The sequence below is a fragment of the Colletotrichum paranaense genome (assembly GCF_030867605.1).
Source record: "Colletotrichum paranaense strain IMI 384185 chromosome Unknown Scaffold_6.1, whole genome shotgun sequence".
In the NCBI taxonomy this organism is placed as follows: domain Eukaryota; kingdom Fungi; phylum Ascomycota; class Sordariomycetes; order Glomerellales; family Glomerellaceae; genus Colletotrichum; species Colletotrichum paranaense.
The window spans coordinates 2071164-2092831 of record NW_026848964.1 but is presented as its reverse complement, the minus strand read 5'-3'; the positions used below and the strand labels follow the sequence as shown (position 1 = coordinate 2092831).

Sequence of the window (21668 nt, the reverse complement as noted above, 5' to 3'; positions counted from 1 at the left end):
GTCCCAAGCTCACGATGTCTCTCAGATCTACAAGTATATCAATCTATGTTTTGGGCTGTCTGCGCCAGATATCACGATGCAAGATCGCCGATTCTACGCCAGCGATTCATGTCGCAATGGATCCTAGTGAGCACCCTGACAACCTAGTCCGGGTAGCCGTGCTGCGATCCACGACAGCACTGTCACGGCCCGAGAAAAAACGGCAACTCCAAGCCTGATGTCACTCGCTATTCCCGCCATGTCCGCCTATCTCCTGCTGCTGGCGGAGACTACCCCCTTTGAGGCTTTGACCAGAAATACAATATCTTTAGAATACCCTAGCATCCGCCTATAATGGAAAGGAGAGCGGCTAAGGAACCCCCCAAAACCGCCTTCTTACAGACCAACGAACTTTGGACAAATCATTGAGGTCATTGGGATGTTGCGCGCGTAAAGAAACCAGCGGCTCGCGTCCCCGAACGGATATACTATACAGTAGGTCAAACTTCACAGAATGCCCTGTTTTCAACCGAGATGTCTGCCCAACCCCGGTCAGGGGCCTTGGCCTCACTGGCCACTCCCTGCAGCTATGTCTTGCCGCCAAAGGACCCTGAATTCGTCTTGTTGCCATTGCCACCCGCCCAAGTCAACCTTTTTTCTATCAGCCGCTGTCTGCCAGGTGCATGATCCGAGGAACGACAGGTGATGTTGTCAACGCAGCTCAACTCGATGCCACATCGTCTTGACAAATGCATCATGTGCTAATATTGGGTCACAGAATGGTAAACAACACGGAAAGTTTGCTACTCTGTCCACCCACCGCCAATGCCAGAGTGGAGTGATTACGGCGTCCCCATCGCCGACTCATGTCCCGTCTTGCTTCGGTCCTAGGCGAGTCGTCGCGTTTCGATTGATTGCCTGCCGCTGTCAGAATTCCAGGTTTCTCCCAGCCTGCCATGCACCGCCGAGACCGGTAGCCCCCAAAATGGAAAGAGATTGACGTCTCAACCCGCGATGAACCTCGACAGGTGTTAGGGGCTTAGAAATAACACGCTGAGCGACAGAAAGCCGTTGGTTTTTTGCGTAAAAAGGTGCTTTGATTGGGTGGTTGCACCGGAGGACCCTTCATGCGTCCTGAAAGTCAATATAAACGAGCAATGTCGTCAGAGGGCGACATTGAAACATGCCGAGCAACGATGGACCAGGCGTAAAACGAGATCGATCACATCAAGACCAACGTTCTAAAGTCGACCTCCTTCGAAGAACGATGTGATGTAAGACGAAGCCGTCAAATAATGTCGTCTTGTGCTAGAGGTAAGGTCAGTTGCAGCGAGGCACTGTAGGAACTACCAGGGAGATTTGTCCACTGTCAGCCATCAACACGGTGCGCTTTTCCATCACGAGATGCTTAATGATCGGCCGGAGCCCTGCAAACTCTTTCAGGGAAAAGAAACAAGCAATGGGACTCAGATGACATCATAGGGATGCAAGGAAACCATCCTGAGAAAAGTCTTGTGTGGTAGGATGAGATCCACAGGGCACCACTTTGGTGACTCGCTCACCATGCTTCGGTCTGGTGGGTGGACTCGACACAGTCTTTCAAACCAACAGTGAAATGTCCGGGTGGGCATAAACACCACAAAATTTCAGGCGGTCAAAAGTCAATTGTCCCGAGGCCACGTCATGGTTCGCCAAGGGAACGATTCTGTCATCTCCCCTGTGATGGGTAGATAATGATTGACGGTTGCGAGGATAGGATACCGTTAATATAACGTTTTTGACGATCTCTAAGAACGGTTCAGGGACCAGCGCAGATCTCCATGGGCCGGATAGGGTAAGGTGTCATCACAGACCACCTGACAGGTCACCTGACACCGCGACAAGTGCCGGGCGAGGGTGTCTTGTCGCGGCGCGTCTGCCCCTCGATCAAGGCCTATTCCATCCCAAAGATCTCGACCAACCGTCCCGCATAAGACGAACTGGATTCAATCAGTGTAATCACTGCCTTTCTGTCACAACCACACACTTTGGGTCTGTAGCACCCATCGCAGATCCTCGCACAACCAGCAGCCTGTTGAACCAAGAACACCGACAGTCAAGCCATGGCCGAAGCGACCTCGACCCCGCGCATCACGGCGCAGTACCTCGACAACAACGTCGGTCGCAACGTCATGCTCATTGGCAAGGTCTTGCAGCTGCGTGGTGATTCTGCCGTTCTTGACGCGGACGGAAACGTCACTGCAATTCTCAATCGCGTAGGTCTTTAGCCCAAGATCTCTGTTAAGGCAACACGGCTTTGCTTCGACCGACTTTAATATATCGATAGATGGACGCTAACCCTTGACAGGATGTGCACCTCACCAATGGTAACGGTGCTCAGATCATCGGCAAGGTCAATCCTGATCTGTCCATCAAAGTCCTTACCTCCCGCGATCTGGGACCCGGTGTTGGTGAGTACGACTAGTTCCATTTGTCTAGAGATCATGTGTCCCGTCACGTTCAAACGGCATTCTGTGATGAGGAATAAAGACGTCGTTCGAGCCTAGCAACTTGTATCCTTGGCACATCATGGGGCTGTTCTGCTCAAAGATCCATCCCCATCTCATGTCCAAGAACGTGCTTCATACTCTCAACATCTCTAGCAAGCCCCCTTGCAGCACCTTTCATCATGAACCCCCCCCCCCCCCCCAAAGCACACCGCTGACAAACCTCTCTAGACTACCAGCTCGCTGCGGCCGTAGTAGAGGCAACGCATCACTACAAGCCCCTCTTCGTCTTTGACAATTGACGGCACCAGCCGTCCGGGCGTGTATACGGGCGCAACCAGTTCAACATTCCCGCACCCAGTCAACCCGCGCGCATTACGCCCCGAGCTCCCGTGACCCGGCCGGCGACGACCACCACAACCACGGCGAACTCCACTCAGCTGCGCAGACAGCAACACCACCCTCCCCAGCATGATTATGAGAGACAGCAGCAGCAGCAGCAAACACCACCTCCCACTCAACGTCGACCGCCCCGATATATCCCGCCCACGCCAACCCCACCTTCCCCCAACCTAACGCGGTACCGATCAACTACCCCTATCCCTTTAACTCACCCCCCATCACCCCAGACCCAGAATCGTCATGCCTCTACCATTCAGGCATCTCAGCAACCCCGCCAACATGATCGAGACTACCGACAATCTTCAACCGTGAACCACGACAGGAGGACAAGTATCCCCTACCGCCCTTCTCGCACACCAGTCCGACCTCCAACACCGCCATCACCAGACATACCCACGTGGCCAAGCTTCGCCTCGTCAACGCCCGAACTTACCTCCACCTCAAAGCATCCGCAGATCAAGGCTTCCTCTGAGATCTCCAGTAGGATCGTCAAAGCCAGGAAGGGGCGAGAGGTTGAGGAGGGCAAACTTGGTCGGCAGAGGTCGAAACCAGGGGAGCCGGAAGTGGAGGTCAAGGAAGTTGTCCTCGACGACGACTCGGAGCTCTTGGGCGCTATTTTGGACGGTATCGGACGTATGGCGGTCGGCACCGTCGCTATGCGCATGGATGATGCAGGGCGGTGGAGGATTCGCCGTGACCCGGGGGAGGATAGTGATTAGTATCCCATCATGCTACTCTCGGGCGTTGAGGGTAATGCGCAGTCAGGGACGGGTCTAGCAGGTAGCCCTATTTGCAGAACACAAATTCCACGACTTCATGATAACAACTTTATTACGACTGCGTGTCGGCTCGTCAGCGTAGGACATGTAGAACCATATTGATACCCAGACAACCCCAATGTCTATAATCAAGCCCCGATGCATGCTTCTGGCTTCCCAGCGCCCATATCCTGACACAGCCGGCTCATGGGCCTCCCGTGCCAATATTCAGTCTTCATCCTCCAATAGCAGCTCCTGTACTGCCTGCCAAATCTGAAGCAATGCTTCTTCTGTCATTTTCGGCTGATGTTGCTCACCCACGCTTCCCGAGTGCCTGGTGTTGCTACCTCGCCGGTCATCGTTCCACCAAGCTGCAGCCCCGCCATCACTGCTCCTCGTTCCATCCATCCCTCTCATAGCCCTCCTGATTCTCTCCGCCACAACTTCTCCATCCTCTGTTGCCAACGTTTCGATGCTGTCTCTTCCGCTTCGCGACGTAACATCAGTGTCATTTTGCGCATCCCCTCCTTTGATACCCTTCAGCTTCCGCGTGAAGTGTTCAAGGACCGAGACTCGTTTTTCTGCGGCTTCGGCACGAGATTTCCACATGGCACACTCTCTTTTGGATACTCGAAGCTGTTCACTGAGTGTTCCAATGTCCAAGTTATCTCTTGTCTCAAGTTGACGCCGAAGAGACGCGTTTTCATCATTCCTGACATCCAGCTGCCTCTGAAGACTTCGAATCTGTGCATGAAGCATGGAATTGTTGCCCGGGCTTCCTGCTCGTGCCGGGATGGTATCCTCGCTTAGTTGACGCACTGATAGAGTGGACGAGGGATGGGGAAATACGACATGCTGTGCAATAGGCGACTGCTGAGCGGGACTTGTCATGGCCCCAAGATGAGGTAAGTTCTTGTCATTCTCCAGAGTATACACCTTCAAAGGAGACTTCCTGTACCCCGAAGAATCTGGTGTTTGCCGAAGTCGTGTCAGAGATGGCCTATCAAGATGGACGGCACCTCCGTCAGCTTCGGTTGTCTCAGGAACAGTCAATGACCCGGTGCTGTCAGTGACAGACCTCAGTATATGACCTGTCTGTCGATTCCTTTCATCCGAGAGCTCATAGCCTGGATCCGGGTCCCTCTCTTTCGGAGCTACGACCAATGCTTTCGTTTTCGGTGTTTCAAAGGACTCAGTTTCTTGCCTTAATTGGAACAGACCCAAATCCGTTACACTCGTCCGGGAGGGGCGAGGTGTTGTAAGGAAAGACACATAAGGCGACTCCTGGGACGCATTTTCAAACATGGCCGCCATGGCTCGCACTCCCACTGGTTTTGAAATAGATCCATGCGATGGTGTCGAGCTACCGTAGCTCCCGCCAGACGGACGAGCTGGCGTTATGACAGGTCTCAAACTTGATGCTCGAGAGCGTTGCGCGATTTCCCCCGCCATGGATGCTACACTCTGCGGCCTTGAGAGAGTCGACTGAGGCGACATTGGCGTTCGTTGAGACTTTGACTGACCCTGAGGGATGCCACCATTTACATCGGCTCGCCGAGGAACAAGCTTATTTGCATTGTCCTTTAGATCTCTAGTATTGATCGAGGAAGGGAGATTATCGTCGATTAGATCGGCCGAAGGCAGTTTTTCCTAGAACGCCTCTGGCGAGACCGCAACGGGGAGTCGAGGCTGAATCTGTGACGCACTTTTGGTCGTAAACTCCTTTGGAGTGACCTGAATGGAGCCAATGCTTTCACATCTAGCGTTTGATTCTGTGCTCTGACGCGGAGTTTGAGAAGGCAAGTTCGATCTCGGGACATCTCCATCTGGTTTCTTCCTACCTAGCCGGTTGCCGTCGAAGCTGTTTTCTCTGAAGTTCGCCTTGGCCGAGATCGACTTGTCAAGGTTTTCCTCGATACGATTTGCGCCTCTGCCCATATCACGGCCCTTAGACTTCAAATATGACACGGACTCTGGCGTCGTTGTTGTGATGAAGTCTGTTTTAGGCGGAGTGGGCGTACATGGGCTTACAGCATCCGGCGATGCATGCCTTGTCTTCGAGGTTCTAGCTGTTGGGCTTCCGGAACTTGAGATTCGGCTGGAATCACTTCCAACGAATCGACGAAGTGCCGAAGAGACCATCCCGCTTGTCTTTGGCCTACAGCCCCCCGACTGCCTTACGAATTCGTTCCCTGGATTGGGTACATCTCTTTGTACAGGCCAGATACCCTTCTCGGAAATTGCGTATGGCAGTCGATTTGGAGATGTCTTCGCCGAGTCTCTTTCGAGTGGGACTTCTTCCGATACACGGGGACTCCCTATTGAACGCTGCCTGCGATGTTCCGCCAATTTCTGGGCTGCGTCAAGCGAGCTCTGATTCTTTGAACATTCACCCACGTAACCAGCCAGACACTCTGCAGCAGCTGCATGGGATTTGATGGCGCGTGGCCTTACGCTGCTCTCAGAGTCATTTGATCGATCTCTTCCTAGCTTTCGCGTATGTGGTGAAACAGCTTTTGTGTCCGATCCTACTTTCCTCTCCTTGAGGTCTCGATCATCTGCTAGACTTTCTTCCGCCGTGGGAGAGAGTGGATTGAGGGACTGGCGCAAAGGTATTCTGTTAGTCGATTGCACCTGGAAAGAGCTCGGCCGTAATCTTCCAACATGAAGCGAATCATCTAGATTCCCTGTAGTCTTCGACAATGTCAGACCCAAAGCCTCTGCAGGTGTGTCAGCTACCACAATCCTGAGACTTCGAATGTCTCTCTACTTACTAGGCGCCGGTGTTGGAGTAACGGGTGATTTCGACCTATGTTGGTTGATGGAAGATCGTGGCGAAGAGTGCTTGCTCCTCCAGCCTCTAGGCAATCCGACGGCCAGAGAGTCAGAGTTTGATGAACGAAGGAATTTCCGACGACTCGTGCTTTCTAGATCTTCATTTGGCCCCCGGAAACTCGACAAGCCTTTCATATTGCGCACCACCTCTCTCCAATTTGAGATGAGCATCTCGGCGATGTCGTTTGCCACGCGAATTTTGTCAACAGACATGGAATCTGTATTGTCTTGGATAGTGCTCTTTCGCTGTCGTTCCCTTTTCAAACGCGGCGGGGTAAGGGGGAAAAGCAGCAAGCCCGAAGAAGGATTTGCGAGCTTCATTGTATAGGAGTCGAGCAAATTGCCGACCAGGAGAGGACCGAATACGATCCCCAAAGCTGCGTATCCCATCAAATCTGACGTTGGAAGTGGCCGGCCCTGCTCATCTTCACGAGCTGCTGTCTCAGCAGCACGTCCAATAAGGGAAAGAAGACCAAATACAGCGCAAATAAGCTCCCGACGAAAGTGAGAATTGATGGTCCCAATAGCCATGGCAATGAGTCTAGCACGAAGCTTGGATTCTTTTGTTCTGCTGAGTTCTTGCTCCCCACGAAGCTGGGTGTGAATCGCGACCAATGCGTCAAAAAGGGTGAGAGAGCCAAGGATGCCACCCGGGAGTACAGATAGCAGTTTTTTGAAAGCTGAAGCTACATCTTGTGCACCGGCATTGATATGTGATGGCAAAGTAGGGCAACGTATGGTACTTGTGACTTCTTCTCCCGGCTTTTCGTAGCAGTAGTAGTCGAATATTGCATTGACAACGCGCAGCGAACCGGGAATGCGGAATACACCACGTGTAACAGGTCCTACAGATGAAGATATCAGAAGAAGCTTTCACATGTCCGGTGATGTTATTCACATACCATATTGAGCCAAGTATTGGGCAGTTGCCCTGAAGCAAGTCGGCACAACAAGTGAGCCAATAGCATAGTCGGCAGGGAGATGCAAAAGGCTCTTCCCACTCAGTCGAACCATGGCCTGTAGATCGAGTATCTTGGGTTCAGGTTTGCGAGAGTGTACCAATTGTAGGGCAATGTCGCTGACGCTTCGCTTGTGACGGACTCCGTGAAGTGCTCCTCGCGAGGTAGGCGGTTGCCCTGATGATGTTGAACGGAGTACTCGAGACCACCACCTCCGTTTCTCAGTCATAATGGCTGGCAGTGCATGTCGCTAGACTTGTTAGTGATGTCCCATGCCATGAGAATGTTGAAGCTTACTCCTCCCTCGAAGCCATCCACCGACAATACTCGAATTCCTTGCTGTCATCATACGTTAGTGAAATGCCGAATGCTTCCAAAGGGTCGAATGCTGCTATACTTTCTTGGCCAACCGATTGTAGTCCTGTACAAATATTCGACGGTCCTGAAACTCGTCTGTGTCTGACAACAGGGCCAAGTCCCCGACAGAAGAAGTCCATGTCGCGCTGCTTGGAAGAGCCCTGCTCCGTCGACCATCTCCAGTGACCAAAGCAGGAAGAGTACCTGATGTGGCTAGCGGTTGAGGATCGGCCCTTGATGGCAGCACAGAGGTCGTGATGGGTAGTTGAAGAGGCACAGTACTGGTTGGCGCAGTGCTAACGGTCCGGCTTTCGATGGTGCCAGTCTCGATGTCCCGAGACAGGCCCGATGATAGTGATTGATCATTGTCGTAAGGCTGCATAGCAAAAAAAAAGAAATCGATTCTTTGGCCAAAAGTGGGCGAGATCGAACGCTGGAGCCCGCTGGTACTGTCTGGTACTGAAGCGGAGAATATCCAATGTCAGATGTCGAAGATTGTTGACATGGGGACGATGGAGAGGGTCAAGAAGTCAACGGTGCTTGGGTCTACCTACCTGCCTACCTATTTAGGCTCGTATGAGAAGTATCGTACCTGCCCAGCATGGCCGAGCGAGCTGTTGGTGGGATACCTCATGCGATGTTCGGATTGTGAATGAATACTACTTGCCATAGGTACTTCGGTGTACGAGTACTGCTCCTGCAGGCCTCCCCGATGCCGATCCAGTCTCGTCAGGCGTATTCCGAAAAAGCTCCTTGCAAGGCAACTGCTTTGCATCTTGCAACATGCCGAGAGGCACGGGGGCACCTCGCAATAGATAGTAATGACTTGGGACATGTTCTCATTTCGTAATGCATTCAGGTGGCCAACTTCTCCGTGAGCCTCCCGATCGTCTATAATGAAAGTAAAATGAAGAAATTCGGGCACCGTCTGGTATTCCTCCCAGTTACGCCTCTGTACGCCTAGCACATGCTCATTACCATGTCTACCAGTTCCCAAGTCATTCCAGCGAGGATCCGTCGCTCTTGGTTCTATGCAATTCCGTTTTTATTCCCACTTAATGCCCCACGACGTCGTCCTCTTCGCCGTGCAAAAGCACATATTTGAGAATATCGGACAAGGAGATGACACCTGCCAGTCTGTTATCGTCGTCCACTACTATGAGACGGTGAACTCTTGACTTCCGGACTGTGTCAAAGATCGAGTCTAATCTGTCCTCGGGACTGCAAGTGTAAATGCCAGGCGAATCGTCGGGACGCTTGACGAGTGCCTCTCCGATGCTTGACTGCAATTCTTCGTAAACGCCCCCCTTGATGCACGGAATAATGTCGACGGCTTCGAAGACGTTCAGTAGGCGGTTGTACTTGTCGACAATCGGGACGCAGGATATGTTTTGCTTGACCATCATATCGACCACACTAAGGACAGAATCGTGCATCTGCGCTGTAGCAAGGTCCTTGTATGTACCCAACCCGATCTCCCTGAGGGACTTCTTGAGTAGAACAGTGTTGTGTTCGTTATTGACGGCGATGAATTTAAGAATTCTGTACTGTGTAATGACGCTAACAACCATCTCGCGCCCAGTCTCGTCATCAACGTCAACGAGGGGGATTCGGCGCGCACGAGTCTTGAGCATGCGGCGGCAGGCCTCGTAGAGTGGTCTCATGGGGTTGACGGATACGGTCTCTAGAGGAGAGGCCCCGATGGCCTTTTCAATATCTGACAAGCGCCTTAGTATGCAACCGAAAGCCTGGACGGCGATGGGAGCGTCACTGACCTCGCAAGCTGCTGAGTCGGAACTGTTCCAGCTTATGCATCTCGTCAGGGAACTGGCAATAGTACTGAATCACATTGATGAAATCTGTCGCCGTCAAAAGGCCGGCAAATCTGGAATTGTGTGAATCCCATAGCGGCGCGGACACGATGGCTAGGACGACAGTCAGAACAAACATTCCGTTATGACAGAGTAGCATGACTCGTACCATTTTGAATGAGGATATTGAGACTCTTCTTGATCAAGAGGTCGTTGTCGAGGACAATGAGGCGGAAGGAGAGCGGTAGGACATCGTAGCTGGTTCGGACCTTGAGGAAATCGCGAATTGCCCTCTACAAAGACGAGCAAAGTTAGCGACGGTTTGTTGCGGTACAAATATGCCCATTCGCAACGGTCTCGAGGCAGAAGCATAACCCCGCATGCGCTCGCATCTAGGGGCGCACGCGGGCTCAAGCACATAAATCGGCGATGCGCGAGATGGTCGAGGGAAGGGTCCAAGGACACATGTAGCTTACCAGGCCTTGAATCTGGTCCTTGTCGAGCGGACTGGGCGGCTTCTCTGGCATTTTGCGAGCAACCGAGGGTGGTCTTGGGCGAAGGTATGAAGAGGGCGTGACGAAGGGAAGCTCGTGACCATGTGGTCTCGCGATGGACGCAGCGGTAGCGACTACAGGCGGTTGTAGTGGACCATTACCGCTAGGCTGTTGTTGACTTGGATGCGACGTGGGCATGGAACCAGGACCGGCATTGTCCTTCGAAGCCGAGGAGGAGGAGGGGTCGTCCATTGCGTCGTCGTGGGAGGGCTAATGGCGCGCGTGGCCCCTCTGGACGTGTGGGAGGAACGGCGGGAGACGGGGAAACGGGAGGCAGAGACAATGGGTAGGAAAGAAAAACGGAGGGATGGAATTCGTGGTTTGGAGAATGGATTGGGCTGGACTGAACGCCTTGGTGATTTTTTTCTCCTTGCGCCGTTCTATTCCCCTCCCAACCTGCATCAGGAAGCAATGAAGTAGAGGCAAGGTCGTAAGTCTGAGGTAGTGGCACTGGTGGCACCGGCAGTAGCAAGGTACCTAGGTAGCAAATAACAGTTATCTCAACTGTACCGTCCCTCTTGTCTTACCTCAGATGAAAGGTACATACCGTTCCTAGCTGCCTTGCCCACTGCAGCCGTACCTCTGTTTCTAACTGGACTGCGTCGGGTATCCGTTAGGTTCCTCTTGTTAAGATAAGGCAGATAAGGATAAGACAAGGAAAAGTTGAAGCTGATGGGTTGAACAGTGAACTTGGGCAAACCCAGTCGATGAACTAGGTCGCTGGGGGCGTCCAACGCCTGATGCTTGGTGTTCTAACTTGTATTCCAGTCGAAATCTGGCGTGTTTAGCCTAGCGGGTGCGGTCGTCAATCAGGTCAACAAGATGCTTATAGCTTCTATCTAGCGCTGCGCTCATTGTGTACAGCAGCATCAGCTCCGTATGGCGATGGAGGCAAATTGCTGTGCAATGACGCATTTCGCCGTTGGTAATGGATGGTGTTACATCTCCACGAAGCCTCTATGAAGCCCTCTCGATGAACAAGCCCATGTGCAAGTAGGTAGTTAAATAAGGTATACCTACCTCGTGAGGCACTTTTCAACACTGCAGGTGCTCAACGGGATATCTGAACGATGATCCCTTCCGCCTATAATTGTTCGATACCTCGCCTTACTCGAGACAAACTGTCTTGCTTCGGCTCAAGCTTCAGAGACACGTCCAAAACTTCGAAGGGGCGTGACGAGGCATGCACCTCGAGACATTTTTTGCAAATTTTCCTCCATTCCATATAGGTTAGGTACGTGGCCGACACCGCACATGATACTTACTTGATCAGACGGAAGATAATATGACAAACCCCCCTGTGTTCTTCTATCTACTTTCGTTTTGCATCGCCAAAGCACCACAAAATGGAAGTCGAAGGCGCCGGTTAGAAGCTCTCTACCCAGCTCTACGGATACATGGTATGTATAAGTACAAGGCACAGGATCAAAGCGGCCATTGTGATTGCGTGTGACTGGACCCTGGATTTCTGACTCCAAAGCGCTTGGCAACTTGGCTGCTATCGCCAAGTACCACAGTTGAGTGTGCTGTAGGGAACGTCTGCACGTTGAGACCTAGGTATCTGGTTCGCGCTTATCTGGAGCTTGGCTTTAGGCCAGGCAGATAGGAAGGCCAAATCACGGAACGGGCGGTCATGAGGTGGTGTATCGTGAAGCAACGTAAGCTACCTTACCTGTGTCACATTTCAATGCGACCCCAGGAATGCGTGCATTCCCAGATAAGAGCAATGTCACGATCGCTCAGGCGCACATTGTGGTTGGCTTGGTGGGTAGATAGTCAGCCATGTGAAAGTTGGAGATGGTCTTCACCACAGTCCTCCATAGAGAATCCCATGGAAGGCTGTCAACCACTCACCCAAAGGTAACCTTAGGTACGACGGCGCAGAGATATCCGTACGTAGTACGTAGAGTCATGTCAAATTCAAGCCACAACGTCGCTAGCGTAGTTCCGGGAATGCTGTCACCCCGGACCGGCCGCCGCACACTGCAGGCGCTCATCTGGATAAAAGGAAAGAAATCTCGATGCAAGATGAGGTGGGTGCACAACACAAGGTGACAAACTCCTCACTTCATGGGAGACGCTTGTTGAATTTAGTTCCCACATGTGAAGGCATAAAAAGTGGTGGAAGGGTAGCAAGATGGTCCGTGCTCGTTGTTCCCGATCAAGCTCGAGGCTTCCCGCGGCAGGTCCGCCCGAGGGAAGAGACATGGAAGAGAAGCCTAGGAGGAGGAGGAGGAGGAGGAGGAGGAGGAGGAGAGGAATGCAGGTGGTCCTAGGAGTAAGGTGGGAATTGGCCCTCCAAAGTCTTGCTGGCTGCAGCGGCGGTGCGAAGTTGGAAGAGTGAGGCGGTGGGTGGGGTCCTTCTCTTTTTCCACGTCTCGTCGCAGAAACAAACAACCGTCCACTCACAGCACGAGTAAAAGCCGGACGACGCTGCAGGTACACTCGCTACGTACCTCTTGCACTGGGTCCCTTTGAAAGCCTCTAGGCCGAAACAAGTTAGATTGCAGGTTCAAGGTCACCAGTCCCACTGGACTCCACGGGCATTTGCTTCGTTGTGCTGGAGCTGCTGCTAAAGCTGCTGGCATTGCTGGCGCGGTACGAAGCGTGGAAGCCCACCCCAGAGGTGAGGTATGCAGAGTGCACCGCTGTTTTGTGCTGTCCATGCTGTCTGACGCTTTCCGAGCAGGGCAGCTTTGCTTTCCATTTGCTGGTTGCTTGGTGACTGCTACTAGCACTTTGGTACCTATGCACTCTCTGGTCGTTCCTGTCCCCACTAACCTCAGAAAGGCCCAGTGCTGCTTCTCCGATTGCTGCTGCGGGCTGCTGCAACCTGATCCTGGGTCATTGCTCCGCGAGAGACAACTGGAGCAGCCGTCGCTTTCTTCCCAAAACCTCACTTGACCGACTCTATCGCCCATCAACCGACTAATATTCGGGCCTCTCCCACCCGCTAGAACCGACCGTCGCAATTCGCTGACCATCGACTTGCATCAAAATCTGCTTCTCAGACTAGCTCCATCGTCAAATCGACACTGCTATCCAGTGGCCAGAGTCACCACAGGCTCCGCATCCCTCTGGTCGTCGGGCGGCCAAACCGTTCGTGTTGCGAAGAGAAGCCCCATCCAAACAAACAAGGCCCGACTTTCTCGACCACCACCTCGACATCGAGTCTCGATATCATCAACATCGGCCTTTGTAGCCCACTTCGGCCATGGGAGCCTGCCAGTCATGTTGCGGAGGTATTAGCTTTCCATCGTCATGCCGACTACATCGCCAAAGCTAATGGGTGATCATGTAGGGAGAGCCCGCGATGGTCTCTACGAACCAGTCCTCGCCGATAGCGAAAGAGAAGCCGTTGCCGACCTTCTCCAGTATCTCGAAAACGTATGTGCTTTTTTCGTCATGGTCTATTTCGTCGACCTTCCATACTGACGTTGTTTCAGCGGGGTGAAACCGACTTCTTCTCAGGCGAACCCCTTCGAGCTCTCAGCACCCTCGTCTTCTCCGAAAACATCGACTTGCAACGGAGCGCAAGCCTGACTTTTGCCGAAATCACAGAGCGAGGTACGTCCTCTAGCCTTGTAGTCGATTAAAGGATCACATTGAGGATGCCATTTGCGACGTAGCATTTGGCGTAGATATGCTGACAAGCTGCTCCAGATGTTCGCGAGGTCGATCGTGATACTCTCGAACCGATCCTCTTCCTCTTGCAAAGCCCCGATATTGAGGTGCAGCGCGCCGCCAGCGCGGCGCTAGGAAATCTCGCGGTCAACAGTGAGTGAAGCGTAACAGGCAAGACTGCAGAGTAGATACTGACTCGATTTATCAGCCGAAAACAAGGTTCTGATTGTCCAGCTCGGCGGACTCACGCCACTCATTAGGCAAATGTTGTCGCCGAATGTTGAGGTACAGTGCAACGCAGTTGGATGTATCACAAATTTGGCCACACATGAGGAGAACAAGGCGAAGATTGCGCGCTCTGGCGCCTTGGGCCCTCTGACGAGGCTGGCAAAGTCGCGGGACATGCGGGTTCAGAGAAACGCGACTGGAGCTTTGCTAAATATGACACATTCAGGCAAGGCGTTTTTATCTCGCAAATTTGAACTCTGAACTAACCAGGACGATAGACGAGAACCGCCAGCAACTCGTTAACGCCGGCGCAATTCCGGTTCTTGTCCAGCTTCTCTCTTCATCTGACGTCGACGTCCAGTACTACTGCACGACGGCTCTCAGCAACATTGCAGTCGATGCTAACAACCGACGCAAACTTGCCCAGACTGAGTCCAAGCTCGTCTCGTCGCTGGTCACGCTTATGGATTCATCATCACCTAAGGTTCAGTGCCAGGCAGCGCTCGCTCTTCGCAACCTTGCTTCTGACGAGAAGTACCAACTCGATATTGTGCGGTCAAACGGTCTCGCGCCTTTGCTTCGACTCCTGTCTTCATCCTACCTCCCCTTAATTCTTTCGGCCGTCGCCTGCATACGAAACATCTCGATCCACCCCCTCAATGAGTCGCCCATCATTGAAGCCGGTTTCCTGAAGCCCCTTGTCGACTTATTGGGCTCTACCGAGAACGAAGAGATCCAGTGCCACGCCATCTCAACCCTTAGGAACCTCGCTGCCAGCTCTGATCGTAACAAGGCCCTCGTCCTTGATGCCGGCGCAGTTCAAAAGTGCAAGCAGCTCGTCCTCGATGTGCCGGTTACCGTTCAGTCCGAGATGACCGCTGCGATTGCTGTTTTGGCTCTTAGCGATGAGCTCAAGTCTCATCTTCTCAACCTCGGCGTCTTTGAAGTTCTTATTCCTCTCACTCATTCACCTAGCATCGAAGTCCAGGGCAACAGCGCTGCAGCTCTTGGAAATCTCTCTTCGAAAGGTTTGTTCAGCTCCATCATACCGTGTTCAACTGTGATCTAACACCTCAATAGTGGGAGACTACGCGGTCTTCGTTCAGGATTGGAAAGAACCCAACGGCGGTATCCACGGATACTTGACGAGATTCCTCCAGAGCGGCGATGCTACGTTCCAGCACATAGCAATCTGGACTTTGCTTCAGTTGCTCGAGTCCGAGGACAAAAACCTCATTCAGTTAATTGGCCAAGCACAAGACATTGTTGATCAGATCAAGGAGATCGCCAACCGTCAGATCGAGCCGGACAACGAATTCGAAGACGACGATGAAGGCGAAGTTGTCAACTTAGCACAGCGGTGTCTCGAGCTTCTTGGCCAGAGCGGCTCGAAGTCTCACATTGAAGGTTAAACCATGACCTCTGCAGGGCATTTTGCAACATTATTTTATTCTCCAACTTCCCTAGCAGGGTACTACAGTAGGACCGAGGGGTCTGGGGTTTCTGGTCGGCGGTGTTTTGGCGTTGGTCATGCAGAATGAGATTCGGTTGTTACGTTGAGTTTATATTTCGGCGTAGAAGCATTTTGAAGGAGCGTTTATTTTGGCGTGCCTGCCCTCACTGGCGAGATCATGCCGCCAGAGGGGCGGGCTAGTTTCTCCTATCAGGAAGACCCGAACCCTTTACTTTGTACCAAGCATCATGGCTCGTTTGTCGGGTCGTCCGTGTCTCATATTATTCGGCCTTTTAACAGGCTTGATGAGCTTTTATCTGGTGCCATTGGCTCCCCTACCCGTTGTAATTAGGATCATACTTTAGAGGATTGGAAGAACAACTCACAATCTGTGACGAATTCAGCTTACGGAGTCTCCCGTCGCCAACTTTCGCGTCTTTCTTGTATCGTATTTGTGACATGGCACAGTTGTCCTTGAATCTTGTGCGCCACTCACTCCCGGCCATCTTAGACATCGCGAAGCCCGTTCTCAGCTGTCCCTCCAGGGGAGAGAAGCGATAGCCACCATGGCTTATTGACAGCTTTTCCCCTGATCAGAGCCAAAGGCACTGGGCCATACAATCGCGAATCTCTCGATGCTTCGAGATTATCACCCACAACCCAGCAATGACCCTGAGGAACCTACACAGATATTCTTAGCAAGGGTTTCCGGTTGGGCGATGACCTAGATGTCGTTACCTGTATCATCTTCTGCTTCTCTGCATCAGGGCTGCCTAGCATAACGTAGTCGCCAGGCATACCTATCACGCGTTTGATGCCATCGGATTCTGGGAAGATTGGAATCTTGAAGTGAACTAAATCGCCAACAAGTACGTTGCGACCGTAACGATAACGATGATCGACTAGAATTGATTCGCCTGCCACTTGAAATGTTGGAAGCATGGACGGTCCCGATGCTGGGCCCATGAAGAAGCCATATTCCATCATGACATGACTAAGAGCCAAGGTTTTGCCTACGTTAATGGCCAGACGTAGAGGCTTTCCTGCCATTTTGCTAGGACTACTGTGTCTGTGGACTTGCAGTGTATCGATTGCCTGAATGTTTGATCTTTGGTGATTCAGGACGTTAAGACGGGGTGTGAAAGTGACGAGACACACGGAGCCGGCGTTCCGCGGGAGCTTGGACCATCGAAAGCTCGTCGCATAGGATTGTGATGTGTGATTGGTGGGAGAGCTGCCTTAGTTACCAAAGACCCCATGTGTCTTTCGCCTGTCTCTATTCCTCAATTCTGCAACTTGCAATCACAGGTCCAGCTCCAAACGGCAACCGTACAACAAAAGTGAGACTGACAGATTCGTGCCCGAACCGACACTCCTGAAACCCCGAGACGGCCATCTTACCAAAGAACGGGATCCCCGAGCAAACATGAGGATCACACAATGCCTGCACAATAGCAGGACGGCCCTGTATAGGGTCTTCGTCTCGCCCTTTGAAAAGGTGGAATCGATTTCTCGACGAAGCGCTCTCCTAAGCCCAGTCTCTAGGACCCTACCAACAATTCTGTCACCGCCGCTACAAGGTTTCTCACGCCACGCCGCCCTGATTCCCCGATTCAAAAAGAAGAAGCCATCGCCATCAGGACAAGTACCCGGCGGCGACGCTGCTGCCAAGCCAGGCCAGCTTCCCCAGGACAGGGCGATCTCCGATCGTGAAGTCATGGTCGTCGACGAGAACAACAAGCTCACCGGCCCGCATAACACCCGAACGTTCCTAAGGTCGCTCGACCCTGAGACGCAGTCCCTCCGAATGGTCTCCAGACCGCCCCCGCGCCCCGCGCCAGGCCAGCCGCCGTTTGCAATCTGCCGCATCGTCGACAAGGTCGCCGAGAAGGAGAAGGAGAGGGCGCTGCAAAAGGCCAAGAAGGATAACGCGCGCAGATTAGCGAGGGTCAAGGAGCTTGAGCTCAACTGGGCCATCGCGCCGCACGACATGGGCCATAAGATGAAGCAGATGAAGACGTTTCTGGAAAAGGGGTACAAGGTTGAAGTCATTTTTGCGAAGAAGAAGAATAGCAGAATCGCTACACTGGAAGAAGCTGGCGCGCTTGTGCAGCAGGTCCGGGATGCTGTGGCGGAGGTTGCGGGCGCCAGGGAGTACAAGGAAGCCGAGGGGCAACCGCGTAAGGTCATGAGGCTGCACCTGGAATCGATAGCGAAGCCCGCAGTTAAGGCTACCCCTACACCAGAAGCCCCGGCTGTAGAGGCTGCGCCGGAAACATCGACCTGATGTAGTGGCGGGCTGCTTGAGAATCGGGGTGGTTGAGCTGTGCTTGCTTACTCCATGAGACGGCACCTACGATTTGGACAGAGTCGGTGTTGGCCTGTACATCAGAACTTCCTTGGAAGGCTTGTATCATAGAAAAATAGTAGAAAAGGCCGTCTTGTCCGAATAGAGCGGCCATAAATTTTGTGTCTCGTTCCTCGTCAGCAAATTATGTGTCCTCTGGACTTTGAGATTACATTAGATCGCTGCTCTTTACGACAGAGTAACAAACTGGATTGAACAGCTCGCAGCGTACCATATGATTACGGAACTCTTGCGAATATATCTCTGGAATCAAGTTATAAGCAACATGTGACTAGAATGACTATCTAATGGGTTGATACTCCGTAGAGCCTTGCGATACTTGTTTAGCACTCTTCCAAGAGGAATAGGAAGAAAGCTAGTGCTTGTTAATATTTCACAGTGCGACCATGTAGTACAATTGGCCTCCTTCAGCCCGGCATTCTTATGTCTTAGTCTACCTTGGGGTAGTTGAGAAGTCCCTGTATGTGTTTCTCATGGGATTAATACATATCTGAAAGAAATGGAAAAGCTTTGTTCATTAAGGTGGCTCCAGCAATCATTTGCACCGTTGAGCGGTGATTGGCACCACAACTAAGAACGTCACTCCCCGCACCATGCAGGTAAGCTTTAGCGAGCTTTTAGCGCGGGGCACCCGTCGCATCCCGCCTTGCAAACCCCTGTGACTCAACCCTCCAAAACTTCTCAGCCTTTTTGACTCGATCAAAGGAAACTCCGACCGCCAACCCGAAGGAGTCTCGACAAACGCTCCTAAATCCAACACAAACGATCCGATTCTACACGACTTTCGGTCTAAACTGAACCAAGCCCACCAGAGAAATTTCGCAACGCAGAATAGGGGAAGAGGGACGGAGCAATGGCGACAGAGACACCAAACACTGAGCCGCCTAAGGCTGTCGAAGACAAAAAGACTCAGCAACCTGCCAAGAAAGATGGCGGAGCGCAAAAGAAGGACGCGACAGCTGCCACAGCAGCAGAGGGAGGCGAGAAGAAGCTGTCAGGTGCCGAGCTGAAGGCAAAGGCAAAGGCTGAGAAGGCGGCGAGAAGAGCAAAGGCCAAGGAGGCGCAACCAGCACCACCGCCTGGCCAGGGAGGAGCTCAGCAGACCGGAGGAGGAGAGGCAAAAGGAGGAAAGTCGAAACCCCGACAAGATGGTCCTCAGGGCGCCGGTGGAGCTCGAGGCGGCCCTGCGGTCAAGGCCGTTCCGGTCGCGATCCCCAAGGACACCAGGCCCAAGGTCCCCGAGTGCTTCAGTCACCTGTCTATGGCCAAGAGGATACACATGACGGAGGTCGATAAGGACGTCCATCCGGCAGTTCTGGCTCTGGGCCAGCAGATGAGCGCGTTTGCGATTACCGACAGTACCACAAGACTAGAGGCGACTCTGTTGGCATTCAAGAAGGTAAGCCAACTACGGCCCCTTGTCTAAACCCAATATCAAGTGTTAGTCTTCTAACATTGCATTAGGTGATTGATTCTTACACAACACCCCCGGGCAACACATTCTCGCGCCACTTCACATCACACATCCTGAACCCTCAGATCGAGTACCTCTCGGCATGCAGACCCATGTGCTTCTCCATGGGTAATGCCGTCCGCTGGCTCAAGCTCCAGGTCAGCAAGATCGACATTGATCTGCCCGACTTTGAGGCCAAGAAGCTCCTCCGCGAGTCCGTCGACAACTTCATCCGCGAGCGCATCACCCTCGCCGACTTCGTCATTGTCAAGACCGCCGCCGACAACATCGCCGACGGCGAAGTTGTCCTGACGTACGCTCACCACCCGCTCGTCGAGCGCGCCCTCCGCCAGGCCCACGCAGACGGCAAAAGGTTCTCCGTCACCGTCGTCGATGACCCATTTGAGAGCACCGGCCGCGACCTCGCAAAGCGGCTGCGCGCCCTGCAGGGCGTCGAGGTGGCCTATAGCCCCGACCTGAGCGCCATGCGGGATCATCTTCGTGATACGTCGCGCGTATTGGTCGGAGCGGAGGCCATGTTCAGTAACGGCGCCATGTACGCCAGGGCCGGCACGAGTGATATTGCCATTGCGGCGGCTGATCAGGGTATCCGGGTCATGGCTCTTAGCGAGACCATTAACTTTACCGAGAGGGTCGCCATGGACTCGCTCACGTATAACGAGATCGACCCCGAGCAGATCACCGAGGAGGCTTTCAGACTGCTCTTTGACACCACCCGTGACCGCCACATCTCAGTCGTCGTCACCGAACTGGGCATCACGTCGCCTGTGTCTGTGCCTGCCATTCTCCGAAAGCTGGAGGAGCTGTAGAGCACGGGCGTAGGAATGGGTCAGGTGGTGTTTGTAGCAGCCATGGGGAAAGTCTTGAGGGGGCCGAGGGGTCCTGCTGCGGTGACCCCTTAGATATATACCAGTCACGAAAGCTCGATTGAGTTTGCACCATAGATCAATTAAGCATGAGAAGCAGTTCTGAAGCACGTCCTGGGCCCAATTTGATGATGGGGATGCCTTAGGGATTGCACTGTAGATAACAATGACTTTTACGGCGTCAATTAAGCCTCCCCTTCTTTCTACGTAACATACACAAAGGGACTCTGAAGGGATTTCCCAATTGGCGTCCTAATCAGTTCCCGCGCAATCCCAGTTCCCCCTCTAGAACGAGAATGATTCCTCGAGGTCCCGAATCGACACCCGAATTGACCGGTCCCCATCTGCCTCTTCCTCACTCAGACGGGCGTCACAAAGCTTGTCTCCGCCAGAAAGCCTTTGGGTCTGGTCTCTGCCCCCTCTCTCTGTCTCTCTCTTTTGTCGATGATTTTCGTCCACTCTTGAAATTTCGTAGTCTTCTATGACTGCTCCGCCTCCTTGCGCGCCGCCGCCCTCGCGCGCTTCTCGAGCAGGATGGACTTGCGCTCGCTGAGGATGGACGACTGCCTCTCGTCGACGCCCTGTAGCCAGTAGCCAAAGCTGCCACCGCCGAGCATGTAGACCGGGTAAACCCAGAGGGACTCCTTGTTGAAGAAGGGGCGCATTTCAATGCCCATTTGCCAGAAGCGGACGGCGAAGCCTGTTGGGTTGAACGTCGAATGTTAGTGGACTACGTCTTGAAGTTTCCCGTGTTTTCAGTGGCGAAAAAGGAGCTTGTGACTATTCTCTCGTGAATCCGAACCAATTGGCCTCCATGGCAACCGGGAGATCCATTCCGTAGATTATCGTCGCCTGATGAAGGGGGGAGGGAGGTATCACGCACCGAAGCCACTCCAGAAGAGGACCCTGCCAACCATTGTCGCGGTGAATATGTGTGTTTCGTCTCGAGGGTGAGTGTTGGTAAGTCGATTGACGAAGGTGGGCCGCTTTGTCCGCCGGGACGTAGAATTGGGGTGAGTAGTTCGATTGGATTGGGCCGTGACAATTCGAGATACGATGTGAAGCTTCCCCCGGTGGTGACGGGCTGCAAGGTGTGTGGGAGGTCCGCGTACCCGCCGAGTGCACGGCCAAATGAACCAATCGCTGCGGTTTGCGGAATAATTGCAAATCCAGTTTTTCCGATTCGATCGCTGCCCTGCGCGGCGGCGCGGGATTTGGGGGCGTGCTTGGGTTTTAGGTGCTACAGCGCTGTAGGGCCCTGGAAGTTTGGCTGTTGAGGCGTCGAAGCACTGGAACATCGCTGTAAAATCCGGGCTCTGACGAGCTCAACTAGCTGACTAGCTACAAGAGTTCAATAGCAATGGTGTTTCTCAACAACATCCGATATGGTGTAGTGGCCAACATGATGCCCTCTCATTTCTGTGAGAGGTTAGGCATAGCCCCGAGTTCGATTCTCGGTTTCGGAAACTTTTGCTTTTCTTACGCATCTATCCACACAAGTGACTCGTTCTTCT

At 52.9% G+C, this 21668-nt stretch overlaps 9 protein-coding genes across 9 annotated transcripts; 4 read left to right on the top strand and 5 right to left on the bottom strand.

Moving 5' to 3' along the window:
• Nucleotides 1–2081: 2081 nt before the first annotated feature.
• CPAR01_08357 (replication factor A protein 3) lies at nucleotides 2082–3586 on the top strand (the record flags this gene model as incomplete). Its single annotated transcript, XM_060492625.1, has 4 exons — nucleotides 2082–2234; nucleotides 2327–2429; nucleotides 2697–2719; nucleotides 2777–3586. The coding sequence occupies 4 exons, from the start codon at nucleotides 2082–2084 to the stop codon at nucleotides 3584–3586; spliced, it is 1089 nt and encodes a 362-aa protein (XP_060348995.1).
• Nucleotides 3587–3853: 267 nt separating this feature from the next.
• CPAR01_08356 (uncharacterized protein) lies at nucleotides 3854–5122 on the bottom strand (the record flags this gene model as incomplete). Its single annotated transcript, XM_060492624.1, has 1 exon — nucleotides 3854–5122. The coding sequence occupies one exon, from the start codon at nucleotides 5120–5122 to the stop codon at nucleotides 3854–3856; it is 1269 nt and encodes a 422-aa protein (XP_060348994.1).
• Nucleotides 5123–5275: 153 nt separating this feature from the next.
• CPAR01_08355 (RhoGAP domain-containing protein) lies at nucleotides 5276–8158 on the bottom strand (the record flags this gene model as incomplete). The annotated part of the gene is made up of 5 exons (XM_060492623.1): nucleotides 5276–6345; nucleotides 6400–7305; nucleotides 7363–7669; nucleotides 7717–7758; nucleotides 7817–8158. The coding sequence occupies 5 exons, from the start codon at nucleotides 8156–8158 to the stop codon at nucleotides 5276–5278; spliced, it is 2667 nt and encodes an 888-aa protein (XP_060348993.1).
• Nucleotides 8159–8831: 673 nt separating this feature from the next.
• On the bottom strand, nucleotides 8832–10333 carry CPAR01_08354 (uncharacterized protein; the record flags this gene model as incomplete). Its single annotated transcript, XM_060492622.1, has 4 exons — nucleotides 8832–9493; nucleotides 9552–9701; nucleotides 9757–9880; nucleotides 10064–10333. The coding sequence occupies 4 exons, from the start codon at nucleotides 10331–10333 to the stop codon at nucleotides 8832–8834; spliced, it is 1206 nt and encodes a 401-aa protein (XP_060348992.1).
• Nucleotides 10334–13402: 3069 nt separating this feature from the next.
• CPAR01_08353 (uncharacterized protein) lies at nucleotides 13403–15405 on the top strand (the record flags this gene model as incomplete). The annotated part of the gene is made up of 6 exons (XM_060492621.1): nucleotides 13403–13528; nucleotides 13588–13708; nucleotides 13805–13918; nucleotides 13974–14072; nucleotides 14272–15021; nucleotides 15074–15405. 6 exons carry the CDS (start codon nucleotides 13403–13405, stop codon nucleotides 15403–15405), a joined length of 1542 nt encoding a protein of 513 aa, XP_060348991.1.
• A 548-nt stretch (nucleotides 15406–15953) lies between these two features.
• Nucleotides 15954–16496, bottom strand: CPAR01_08352 (uncharacterized protein; the record flags this gene model as incomplete). Its single annotated transcript, XM_060492620.1, has 2 exons — nucleotides 15954–16127; nucleotides 16185–16496. 2 exons carry the CDS (start codon nucleotides 16494–16496, stop codon nucleotides 15954–15956), a joined length of 486 nt encoding a protein of 161 aa, XP_060348990.1.
• Nucleotides 16497–16872: 376 nt separating this feature from the next.
• Nucleotides 16873–17733, top strand: CPAR01_08351 (translation initiation factor IF-3; the record flags this gene model as incomplete). Its single annotated transcript, XM_060492619.1, has 1 exon — nucleotides 16873–17733. One exon carries the CDS (start codon nucleotides 16873–16875, stop codon nucleotides 17731–17733), a length of 861 nt encoding a protein of 286 aa, XP_060348989.1.
• A 674-nt stretch (nucleotides 17734–18407) lies between these two features.
• Nucleotides 18408–20097, top strand: CPAR01_08350 (initiation factor 2 subunit family protein; the record flags this gene model as incomplete). Its single annotated transcript, XM_060492618.1, has 3 exons — nucleotides 18408–18413; nucleotides 18650–19213; nucleotides 19279–20097. The coding sequence occupies 3 exons, from the start codon at nucleotides 18408–18410 to the stop codon at nucleotides 20095–20097; spliced, it is 1389 nt and encodes a 462-aa protein (XP_060348988.1).
• A 536-nt stretch (nucleotides 20098–20633) lies between these two features.
• On the bottom strand, nucleotides 20634–21071 carry CPAR01_08349 (NADH2 dehydrogenase subunit 14K; the record flags this gene model as incomplete). Its single annotated transcript, XM_060492617.1, has 2 exons — nucleotides 20634–20854; nucleotides 21038–21071. 2 exons carry the CDS (start codon nucleotides 21069–21071, stop codon nucleotides 20634–20636), a joined length of 255 nt encoding a protein of 84 aa, XP_060348987.1.
• Between the last annotated feature and the right edge of the window lie 597 nt (nucleotides 21072–21668).